Raw genomic sequence first — 12,998 nt, 5'->3', positions numbered from 1 at the left:
ATTTTCTCTTAAGCTACCATTATCCGCTTAAGCAAAATTTAGATAGTGATGAACTAACAAATTTTATCAAATTTCGCTTAAACACTCATACACTTAAGCAAATCAAAAACAGAGATAAATGTAAATTTTTTGTCAAAATTAACTTAAGCTAACACCCATTAACTTAAGCAACGATAACTTAAGCTAATGTCGCACTCTATTGCATGACTTAAGCGGTTTATGTATCACTTAAGTGAATTACCTCCGTTAAGTTATTTTTTTTGTAATTTTTGCTTAAGTTAGAAAAATTGACTTAAGCGAATGTTGCAAAAATATTGCAATGCAAAAGCAAATGTTGTGTAGAAAAGACATAAGAACGATCTAAAAGAGTATTGAATAATGTATCGATATAAATTTTCACTTTTATGATAAATTGAGACTCTAAAAGTGGATATGAAAATTTAATTTTAAAAATTATTAACTTTACAAATAAGGATTGTGAAGATGTTTACGATGAAAATTGTAGGTAGTAAACAAATAAATTCTAGAACAATTTAGGATTAAATTTTAGATTATTTTGAGTTCTTTTAAGTGTATTCTCAACGCAATAGTAAAATCAATGTCGTAAAGTAAATAATTAAGTAGAAATAGTATAAGAACAATGAAATAATATTGAACTAAATGTAAGGGATTACAAAAACAAACTGGAATGAAATCTAATGACTGGAAATAAATTGTAGAAATGTAACGTACAACTTATACCCGTTGTCCCCAAGAATGTAAAGATTAGTACCATTTATAAACAAATTGAGCTTAACTGCTTCCCCTTCTTTCACAATTGTCTTTTGATAACTGTCTTACATGTGTGTTTTCCTAATAACTGTTGCCACTTGTGACTGTACCATTTTCATATCTGCTATTATCCACGATGAACTCCATGTGCCTATGATCTCTAAGCCTTGCAGTTTTTTGATATGTTTCTTTACTTTTTGGACCTTATCTATATATTTTTTGATAACTTAGTAGCTAAGTTTGTTGAAGATCCCTTTTTTTTTTACTATTTTTGGGTGTGTTCAATTTGAGGCTTTAACCTTAAAAAAAAACTTCTTAAAATATTTCCCTTTCAACAAAACTTGAAGTATGTCTTGAAATGATGAAAACTTCTCGAAATATGTCATTTTCATCATAGAGTTTAAGTTTCTCATCTATTAACATAAAAATGTTTTGAAGGACAATTCTTTCTATAGAATTTCAAACTTTTGAGGTATTTTCTGCAACTCCATAATTACTCAAAATATAGGTGTTTAAAATTTTATTATTTTTAATCAAAATTGTCTCTATGCCAGTAATTCTTGATGTAATTTTTTCTTCTTAAAGACATAGACTATTCTTTTACCATGAAGTTTAGTATCTTTATAATTTAATAAAATTTTTATTTCCTTGAATATGACACATAACATTTTATTAATTTTAAAAATTATTTTTAATTATAAATTAAAATTGTTTCTAAATGCATATTTTCGTAAAATGAGATTTGAAAATCTAAAATACACAAGTGTAAAGAAAAAACGACAATATTATTTTAAAGATAAAAAACAACACAATTTAAAGATACAAAATAATATATTTTAAAAGTTTAAAGAATTTTTTTTATAAATAATTAAATAATAAATTTATATTATTAAGTTATTGATTAAAAATCTGAATCATTTATAAATTTTTAAATATATCAAATGATTTAAAAATAATTTAGACTATCATAACTTACTTTACTAATTCACATTAATCTTAACCTATATTTTAATATAATTTTCATTTCACGCAATAATAATATATATGACCAATTAATAATTTTTTTTTTCACTAATCCAAAATACACACTTACTTTACGAAGGATTCTTAAAGGAAGTTTGCTTACTTCAGGACATTGTAACCGTTTCAGTTTATAATTTTCGAAAAGAATAAATAAATATGAGCACATAAAATTGTACGAAAAATAAATAGAGCAGTTTCGCAGACAGTCTCCATCAGATCCCTAATCCGAGCAATGCCGGAACTGCCACCACACGGCGGCGGGGATGCCGGAGCTCCACCGCATATGTCGGAAGAGGAGAAGCCTCTAAATGACCAAAACGCCGTCGATAAACCCGACGCGAATCCTCCAGTTCTTTCAAAGAATGCACAGAAGAAGCTGGCGAAGCAGCGGCGATTCGAGGCGAAGAAGGCAGAGAAGAAGAAGGCGGCGAAGGAGCAGAAGCAAAGAGATGCAGAGAGAAAGCGAAAGGAGTGGGAAGAGAGCCTCGCCGGAGTTTCCGAAGAGGAGAGAGCGAAGCTCGTAGAGTCTCGAAGGACCCTCCGCAAAGAGAGAATGGATAAGAGGTCGCAGGAGAAAGAGAGCAAGAGAGAGAGACTCTCGTTAGCCAGAGAACAAGGCCAAAACGTCGTCGTTGATCTCCAGTTCTCTCATCTCATGAACCCTAACGAAATCCACAGCCTCGTTCAGCAGGTTCCTTCCTCAACTCACTTACACTGTGTTAGTAAAACCTGTAAACGTGTATTCGAAGTAGAAGTTATAACCAATAGCGTTGAAGTAAAATAGATCTATGCACGTGCAATTGTGAATCCAAACATAATATTATTGCACGTTTGGAAACGCGTTTAAAATCATCTTAACAAGGATCTAAAGCAGAAGCTACAATTAGTGTAAACGTGGACACCATTCAAAAGTAAATTCAAACACTTAATTTGTACTTGAAAAAAACGTTAGAAACCAGGAAAAACGTGAATATAGCGTAAAAGTTATAGCTAATAATGTTGAATTAATATCTATCTATGTTAATTTGAATATGAATCCAAACATGCTATTAGTTGATTATGTTGCGTCATTGCTTGTGCTAACTAATTGTGAATAATGGAATTTTTGTTCGTTGTGATTGGATCAGCAGATTATGTATTGTTATGCAGTGAATGGAAGGTGTGCTTCCCCTGCTCATCTTTGGCTCACTGGCTGCGGTGGAGAAATGGAGAACGGATTGAAGCGGATTCCAGGGTTTGATAAATGGATAATTGAGAAGGAAAATAGGTCTTACATTGAAGCCTTGCATGATCGTAAGGAGAATTTGGTTTATCTCACGGCAGATTCGGACACTGTTCTTGAAGAACTTGATTTGAAGAAGATTTATGTTATTGGTGGGTTAGTGGATAGGAACCGGTGGAAGGGGATAACCTTGAAGAAAGCACAAGAGCAAGGAATCCAAACGGCTAAACTCCCTATAGGAAGTTTCATGAAGATGTCTAGTTCTCAGGTATTGTTCATCTTAGAGAATATGTTATACTTCCGCGTGTTGATTTTATCTCTGAATGCTTTCATTTATACAAATTGATCTCTGAGGGATGAAATTGTTTACAAAATCACTAGATGATGTGATGAACTTGTTAGCGAGTTGACACTTTCAGAACTGTTGAAATAATTTGTATGCTATTTGAATTTAATATTCAATTGAGCCTCTTATGTCCTGTTCATGTAGCATGGAAGGGGCATTTCTAAATTTAAATTATTGCACATCTTGTGCCACTGCACTTAGTTTTCCTTTTCTTCTTTTTGTTCAATTGATCCTGTCATCTGCAGCTACTAGTTAGTTTGTGTTTTGTGTTGCAAATCATAGTCAATTTTCACCTTCGGTGCACAAAATTTGTTCAAAGGATAATGCTGTTCTAAGTTTTCAGTCTGACAAGTTGTGTGCAAACAGAGAACTTGTTTCTTCGGGTGGGCTCTTTTGCCCTGCAGAGTCTTCTGATATCTGACAAGTAAATTTTATTTTGTATCATAACTCATGTTATTTGTAATGTGAGCTTTCAGGTTCTTACTGTGAATCAAGTGGTAGAAATACTACTCAAGTTCTTGGAGACAAGGGATTGGAAAACATCTTTCTTTGCTGTTATCCCGCAACGGAAAAGATTTCAAGTCGATTCAGAAGGAAATGCAGAAGATGAAATAGAGAAAGATGAACAAAATGATGATCTAACAGCAAGTAAAAAGAAATGTGTTGAGGAGGTCCCTTGTAACAGTTAGAATTGTCAATAGCTCAAAAGTATATTTTCCTGGCCATTGCATGGAGTGTAAAACTCAACCCAACACATCATGACAGAAGTTTCTAATCAGAGCTACATGCACACTTCATACTTACATAGGGAATTAGCATAATTTTTGTATGTTTTTTTAACAATCTGTAACGGGATTTTTCATCGGGTATTGCTCTGAAGTACTTCTACGAGATATACAAATACCTCTCTGATGACCGTGGGATTTTTGGAATGTTGCTCTTCGGCTTTTGGATTCATTTGCTGTTGTATTTGATTCAGTACCTAACTTTAAACTTTTTTTTTTTTAATTTTTAAATTTATGAATTGCGATTCAGCAATTCTTTGCCCCAAAAACTGTTAGAAGCTGCATTCGTCACTCTCAAAACCTACAACTCTTATCTTGGAGCATGTCAGTAAGATATTTTTTATAAAGTTTATAGTTATTATTTTTTCTTTTATTTTCCCTTTATAAATACATTTATAATTATTTTGTGATAAATATGATATTAGAGTTTGACTTTAAATAGGGATAAATTTAGAATGTTGTAATAATTTCTTCAAAAGTTAATATATTAACTGACTTTAATAACTTCTCTTAATTTGTGTAATTTAGTTAAATTTGATTGGAGGAAGTAATAGTTAAAATGTGCACTGAAAAATACATACATGTTAACTAGTATCTTAAGAGTACTAGTTAGGAAATTAAAAGTTATCTTTTTATTATGAATTGTAATGCTGTATTTCTTGTTATTTTTAATGCACTTTCAACGTAATTTTTAATAACAATATTCTATTAATTGGTTTTTTTAACTAACATTTTAAAAGCATTATTAGTAAGATTGAAAGAAAAAAGTTCATCAAATGTTTGAGAATTTTATTCATTTTAGAGTATAAATTATTAAAGAATGATTTAAATGCGTTGTCAGTTCCTATAAATAATGATTAGTGAATTTTATTTTGTTCTTGCAATTATTTCTTCATTTTTAACTTTTTGTTTTTAGTTAGATCAATTGCTTGTTAAATAGTTATGGCCAGATTAATAGATGTGTACGCCCTGTTAAGTTCTATCATGTGTATCAATTAATCATATATGTTAAATAAATTCACACAAATTGGGGTTTTATTATTAAGTTTCTTAAAAGATCATTTTTATATTTTCTCGTAAATTAGTTGCTTGTGTGACTTTTTTAACATGTATAATAAGATAGTACATATGATAGAATTTACCTGAACATCAGTTAATTAAGTCAGTAACTACTCAACAACAAATTAATGACAAAATATGAGAAAAGAGTTTAGAAAAATCAAGAATAAGAAAATGTTATAGAGATAAACAAATTAAACTCAATATGTTTGCAAAAACTAAAATTATATAAACCTTAAAAAATACACTCAATAGACCAAATCAACCTGCCAAGCAGAAATCATCTGAACTTTCCAGTAATGGAAATCTTCTTCCGTTATGGCTTTAATTGAACTTAAGTTGTGTGTTTATTATTAACTCTCATTATAACTGTATTTTTAATGGGGGAAATACACATTGAATAATATTAAAAATGATTTTTTATTTTCTTTTTTGAATTTTTCTAGCAAAAATTACTGGGGACTAGACATTACTTTGCTTAACACATATTCATGTATTATTACAATATAAAATAACTATATTCAATTTTCTGAATTTCTCTAGCAATGAATACGCCTTGTTTGCCTCTCATCTGGCCTCTCATCTGATGCAATGTATTAATCAAGACGAAATATGAAACTAATAAAGGATTTATTTATTTATAATGTAAAGAGGTTTGTAATATTTTGATGCATTAATTAATTTCAATTTAAATTTTTTTAGAGTAATTTTTCCCTTATAAAAACAATGCAATGAACTTAATCAGACTAGCCAATGCCATTTAAGAGTCTATATAGTTCCATGTCTTTAATTAGATTTGTTTTATTTTATTTTGGAAGGGAAGGGTGGTTGCGGTGGAGGTTCTATACATGTAGTAATAATATTTCTTTCAGTTACATTAATATTTTTTAGAAAATTTTTAATGAAGGTAAAGAATGGGAAATGGTTCATTTTAAATCAAAGAATATACATAAATTAAATCTTAAATAAAAAACATTTTTCCTTTACTCCCTTGCTCAAATATCTAAATAAGTAGGTATTAACTACTTTTTTTAATTTTTTCCTCATGCTTCCTTTCTTTCTGTCTTCAAACAATTTTTTAAAATTTCATTAGTTTTCTGATGTAAAATACTAGATAACTAATAGAATTTTATGTTAAATGAGTTGACATTATGAATGATAATAAAAAAAAGAGTTGACACTGATTTTAACTATTAAATATAAATACCTCTCATTGTTTTATTAAATTCTGGCTGAATTTTATCAAAATTTTCTAATTACCTATGAATTTTTTAAAACTTTATAGAAATAGTATTTGTCTCTCTCAAAAGAATTCACAACTTTACCTATTTTATATGTGTATGTGTGCTTATATATTATGAGAATACATTTTATTTTAAAATTATAAGTCTGAACTATTCAATCATATGTGTGTATATATATATATATATATAATTAAATAAGATTAAGTGAATTTATTTTTAATTATTACTTTTATTCTATATTTATGATTTTTATTTAACATAATAATAAAGTATTTTCACATAAATATTTCTTATGCGTGCGTCTATGTGCTTGGGTAATTAATGCAATGAGCAAATGACATGCCTAATTGACAAAGTTGAGATCATAATTTTTCCTGTCTATTTATATTATTAGTTTTAACTTTTGTTAATCATTGATAATATTGTTTTGGCGAACCAAAAAGATTTATGGCATTGAATATATAACGATTTTCGTTTGGATACATGGCATACATGTGAATCTTTAGGTGGATTTTTTGTGATTTATTTTTAATTTATTACTAAACGAAAAATTTGCAATTAAAAAATTAATTTATATATATGTATAATTTATAGTAAACTATCATAGCCACCTCACCTAGTAGAAAATGACCTGTTATTGTATTAAATATGAAAATTTTCTGAATAATTTGTTGTAACATCTTAAAAAAATAACAAATTTCACACCAATGAATGATATCATTAATTAACATAAACATTTATAATATAACAAAAATAAAAATTTTGTGCTGCAAACATCTATCTGGTTAATACAAATCCTCATATCAATTACTTAAAAGAGCAACTAGATAGTTAATATTCTAAGAATCAAAATTTAAATCTACACAAAAATTGTTTGATTAAAAATAAATACATGCACATTTTGATTTCATGTATTGTATTACCTTCTATACTGAATGACAATCCATAGTTTTAGACCAAAACCAGGGGAAGGGTAGTCCTGTTTAGAATATTGTTTTTTTGCCAAATCTGTCTCCCTTAGGGAATAACTGATCTAAGTTTAAGGTAACATATTTAAGTTAATGGTTCTTACCCCAACCTAAATACAACAATCTATGTACAGTCAATTTCAATTAGGATTCCTGAATGGAAAATAATGGTTTCCACTTTAACCATTATTTCCTTAAATATTACATTTTATTTTGTTACCCCTCAAATATGATGAGTCTAATTTTTCATACCCTTTTGGAATTCCTTATAAAAATCATGTTATGAATGAGCCATAACACACCTTTCTGCAAGATGAGTGATTGCAGCAGCTTCAGGGATAACAGAGCTTTGGCAACAGTGTTGATGGTCTTGCTTTTGACATCATCTATAGGGATGTTCCCTTATTTTATGACCCCAGAACCTCCCATTTTCATACTACTATGGTTATGTTTTATCCCTATTTTTGTTCTATTTTATGCCTTCTTCCTCGTAGTTTTTGTTTGGTGACATCAATTATCAAGCATTCGATTGAAGAGACTGAGGAGGATTCTCCACCACAATTCATGTTTGCAACTACACCTGGTAGAGAGTTTTACTGTTCTAGTTCTTTCCTTGTTCGGGAAAATCATGGAGATAAAACATGTGAAACAAAAGAAAATCAAATCATTTTCTTTTGAAGATTCCCTCTGTTGACACAAATTTTTAGAGCTTAGTGATACAATTTGAAATATATATTGTTACTATTCTGTTTTATGTATTTTTATTTAAATCATATATTTTTTTTTGTAAAAAAGATAAGATAATTATAAATGATCATTTTATTTATTTAACACAAGTGCAATTTTTAAGTTTACAGTCTAATTTTTTTTTTTTGTTTATATTGTAGTTGTTCAAAAAGATGAATTTTTATGTAGTGCTTTTTTTTTAAAGACAATTTGTATACAAATTTAATAGAATAGCGGGCTGTTTGTTTTATATTTAAAAAATATATATATTTTGCCATTTTTAATAAAAATACTCATTTTAATAAAAATATATAGATCAAATTAATTCTTACAGTTATAATTATATTTAATGACTCAAAATTAATTTTATAAAAATAAGTTTTATACATCTGTATATTAAATAATTATTAACTTTTAAATTGTTTTAAAATTGAACAAGTCATAAATGCCAAACTACAATTCACATAAAGTCTAATTTAGATTAACTTTTAGACAATTTTTATATGAAAAAAAACAATATAAAATAAATAATTTTTTATAAATTAGAAATAATTTACACTTATCTATTTTTTTAAAAATCTCAAAAAAATTACTCATTTAATTTTTAAAAATTTTAAGAGATAAGTTGTTTTTAAAACCAAAAATTTATTTATTTTTTATACTTTTTTTTATAAGAAACTTCTTTAAAAATTCACTCAAATTCAATTATAATATATTAAAAAAAAGTACAACTAACATTCATATTTAAAAAATTTATTAAGTTCATGCTTTAAGCAAATTATAGGCTTTTGGATTAATTTAGGAAAATTTTACAAATAATTTATAAAAGATGCAAATAATTTATTGATTTAAGATATTTCTATTGTTTGACAACACATGTTGCACTTGATATGAGAAATAAAATAAAAATGTTACGTTGACAATTGCTGTTGAATGCACTTTCTTGTAAAAGTCTGCTGATTGATCGTGATGTTCAAATTGATGATATAATTTATTATTTCTATAATAGTTTAGAGGAACTTCTAAGTCATTTATTTTTAAGGTGTTCAAATTCATCTCAAATCTGGTATTTTACTGTGCATTGACTTGAATTTTTACTGGTTTTGCCTTAAGATTTATCGACTCACTTACTTGCTTGAGTTGATGTTGGTTGTAGTAAAAGAGAAGAAATATATTTATTAATTATCTAGATAAGTACAGTGTGGTCTTTATGGTTATATAAAAATATAATAGTATTTTTAAATGATATTTTAGATGAAAAAAAAGTTATAAATTTTATTATTCTGAGGTCCTAAAAGTGGTTATTACTTGTTAGTAAGTGAGGAACTATTTTATTAGCTAATTAGTATCTGAACCCATGAAATTACATTTCTCTTAGTGTAGCATGAGTATGTTTCTGTTTTTTTATTTTTCTGTGTAAGTGTTGATTTTTTTTTATTTATAGGTTTCGAGTTCTTCTTGAATTTTCTCTAATAATAAATATTTTGTCTATAAAAAAATAAAATATTATGTGTCAAAATAATTTAAGAACCAACTTAATTTTAAAAAATATTTTTAATAATTTTTATATAAATATTTAAAAATAAAAATAGTAATTTTATAACTTTAGAAAATTTTAAACTGAATACCCCTTTTAAGTGTTTTATCACTTGTATATGTAAAATACTTCTAATCTAATTTAATAATATCCAAAGGAAATTTTATCTTAACTCTTCCATTTGAATTTTGAATGTAAATTTTGACTTTCCTATTTATATAACATGCTTCTTAAATTCTCAAGACTATCGTGCATTATCCTTTGATTTTTTAACCTCTTTCTTAAAAGTTTTTAAAGTTTATTTCTTATTTTTGTTTTACCATATTATTCATTATATTTTGTATTTTCTATTTTTCTTCCATCTCAAACCATACACTGATATACCCTTAAAAATCCTAAAAAAAAAAAACCTAAAACTTAATTAAAATTACATTTTACTTCAATTGTCAATCATTGACGAACAGTTATATTTATTTATTTATATAGAAACCCTTAATTTATATTAAATGATTAAAAATAATTTTACATAACTATTGGGCCTGTAAAATTATTAATATTTACTTTTAATTTTCATTTAATTTATATATATATGTATAAACAAGGGTCGTTTCAAGATGTATATGAATGTCTTAAATACTAGATGAAATTGTCTCTCTATCGTCTTTCCGTTCAAAATCGAAACCCTTGATTTTATATCTAAGTAGTTTTAATTCCTCCCTTATGCGTGGAATTATTAAATTAATTTTATTTATAATAATTAATAATAATTTTTGAATAAAAATATAGATTTTATTGATAGTTTTTTAATTAAACTATAAATTTAATTAAAACATATTAATAGTGTAAAATATTTTTATATTATTATTTAATCACATTTTATTATATTAATAAAATTATTTTCTTAATAATTAAAGAGAAAAAAGTTTGAATAAATAAAATAATAATTAAAAATAAAATTTTAATTTTACTTTATAATTATGAAATAGAGATAGGACGATACTTAAAGAACATGGATAAAAATTTTATATAATTATCAACGTCAAACATTACAAAAATTATATAAAAATAATCATAATATTTTAAAACATAAAGATCTATGAAATTTTAATTTTTTTTGAGAAAATAAAAAAAATTGTTTTATCAAAAAAATTTATATTATAAATGATTTTTTTAATTATTATATATATATATATATATATATATATATATATATATATATATATAATAGTTGAAGGAGCAGAATTGTGAGAATAAGGATAAAATTGTGACCAAAATTATAAATGGAAGTATTTTGTACAAAAAATAAATCACTCCCTTTTAAAGTTTTTCACGTTATATTTTTTAATTTTATTTTAATTTTGTATTAAATTTTAAGATAAAAAGCTGTTATTCAACCTTTTAAAAATCATTTTTATAAAATTTCAGTTTTTGTAAACATTTATGTTTATTTTTATAATTTTTTTATTAACTTACATAAACTCTTAAATTTTTGCAAATATTTTTATTTATATATTATTTATAATACTTAATATATTATTTTTATCATTTTAAAATAAATTGTTTTAAATTTATTGGAAATTTATTAAATTTTTATCATTTTGATACTTTGATAAATACTATTAGTGATTATAGAGTTAAGTTAAAATGATTTTAAAAAAATGTTAATGTTTAAAATAATTTTATCATATATTGTATACATGTTTATTTTAAAATAAACTATATGAATTTACATTATAGTTGGAAAAAAAAGAGTAAATAGATAGATAGACAGTTGATATAAAAAGTTTAGCTATAAAAAATATTGGCTTAGATCTTATATGAAAAAAAAGGATGGAGAAGATCTAAATCCCTGAATGCTCTTATATGTACAAGTAACTTTTCCTTAATCGATTTATTTTTTATCTATTAAAATTGGTGTTAGATAGATTTTAGGGTTCATAACTTTGTCTTCCGTTGTAAAAAGTAGAAAGATAGTGTGAAGCAGTATTCAAATACAGTGAGAGGCCATTCTTATTGCCACTTCTTTGCAATGTTCACTCACAACAAGCTTATGATAGAATGATATCCCAACCACTGCTGATTAACACTAAAGAGTATCCATTTATTTTGGTAGATAAATTTTCCAAAATTTATTTAGTTTTTAATTAATATTTTTTATAAAACATTAATCACTTATTTAAGATATTTTTTGGAGCTTATAATTAAAAGTTGTTATATTATTTGTAGTTCTAATTTTTTTATTTTGTCCTTCATAATTAATTATTTAAATATGAAACTAATTATCGGACATTTCCTTCTTTCTATTACTGGTTTTAATATTTTAAGTTAAAATAGCCTACTAGACAACTTTCCATTTAAAATAAATTGTTCGAATACATAGTATTTAAGAGATCAATGAAATGACAAAATGAAGTAAATTTTTTGAATCTGTCATTGACGTTATAAAAAACCATGCATTTTTAGTATATTTCACCATATCGACATTAATTAATTAATTAATTTCTCTTCCAATTACTGATTTTCTTCCATTAATTATGTTTTATAGATATGGAATTATTAACTATCCTTTAAAAGTTCGTACACATCTATTTGTGAAAAAGCATGATGGATCTGTGACCCATCAAAGAAAGTTGAGACTGTGTTCCACTGTGTTGTTTGATCGCCAACACCAAACGTTGCCATTGCCACCCGGTGCTCTAATCTTCACCAACCAACACCATTTCACCTTTCAAACTTTATATATAGGCCATGCCACAGTGCATATATAACTGCTTCATATCTTGCATTTCATAAACTTGCTTGATAAGTATAATCTTCAAAGGCTTAAGCACTTTTCTTGGGTGAAAAATGATGAAGCAACCTGAAGTATGGGGCCATGGTTCCATTGCCATTTTTATAACTATTGCAGCCATACTTGTGTTTGGTCCATTTGTGATGAGTCCTATTTCACCACCAGGAATCCCTTTGCTTTTGGTGTTTCCGGTGGTTCTTGCGGCCATTGTGATCTTTCTCATCGTATTCTCCAACTGATGACTACACCATCTGCATGATTCTTCATCCATGGTCACCAATTATATCCCTAGTACTTATATGTATGTATTTGTTGGGTTCTGTTTTGTTGAATATTATATTATGAGTTTTTTTTTAGTTATGATTAAGATGGTACGTAGGAAAGGCAATTGTATTTGTAATATTTTGTGTTCTATGAGGATTATTCTTTATGAAGCACATATATGGTGAACAAATTATATAAATACCGTGTTCAATAACTTTCAGCGCAATTAAATCTTTTTTCTGATTTTGTTGTTGTTGTTGTT

The 12,998-nt window shown here is 26.4% G+C and overlaps 2 protein-coding genes across 2 annotated transcripts; both read left to right on the top strand.

Moving 5' to 3' along the window:
- The first annotated feature begins 1,987 nt into the window (after window positions 1-1,987).
- Window positions 1,988-4,410, top strand: LOC113852583 (tRNA (guanine(9)-N1)-methyltransferase). The gene is made up of 3 exons (XM_027482896.1): window positions 1,988-2,485; window positions 2,925-3,284; window positions 3,839-4,410. The coding sequence occupies exons 1-3, from the start codon at window positions 2,027-2,029 to the stop codon at window positions 4,049-4,051; spliced, it is 1,032 nt and encodes a 343-aa protein (XP_027338697.1). The 5' UTR covers window positions 1,988-2,026; the 3' UTR covers window positions 4,052-4,410.
- An 8,118-nt stretch (window positions 4,411-12,528) lies between these two features.
- LOC113852196 lies at window positions 12,529-12,711 on the top strand. The gene has a single exon (XM_027482436.1). It carries the CDS (start codon window positions 12,529-12,531, stop codon window positions 12,709-12,711), a length of 183 nt encoding a protein of 60 aa, XP_027338237.1.
- The last annotated feature ends 287 nt before the right edge of the window (window positions 12,712-12,998 follow it).

This window comes from Abrus precatorius, unplaced genomic scaffold (assembly GCF_003935025.1).
Source record: "Abrus precatorius isolate BTA unplaced genomic scaffold, Abrus_2018 Scaffold10, whole genome shotgun sequence".
Taxonomy (NCBI): Eukaryota; Viridiplantae; Streptophyta; class Magnoliopsida; order Fabales; family Fabaceae; genus Abrus; species Abrus precatorius.
This window is presented reverse-complemented; position numbering and strand designations above follow the sequence as displayed.

Excerpts from the sequence above, each read along its gene's own strand:
- LOC113852583 (XM_027482896.1), top strand. The coding sequence starts at position 2,027 with ATGCCGGAACTGCCACCACACGGCGGCGGGGATGCCGGAGCTCCACCG. Across the intron at positions 2,486-2,924 it reads TCCACAGCCTCGTTCAGCAG|ATTATGTATTGTTATGCAGT; the intron begins GTTCCTTCCTCA and ends TTGGATCAGCAG. Across the intron at positions 3,285-3,838 it reads TGAAGATGTCTAGTTCTCAG|GTTCTTACTGTGAATCAAGT; the intron begins GTATTGTTCATC and ends GTGAGCTTTCAG.
- LOC113852196 (XM_027482436.1), top strand. The coding sequence starts at position 12,529 with ATGATGAAGCAACCTGAAGTATGGGGCCATGGTTCCATTGCCATTTTT.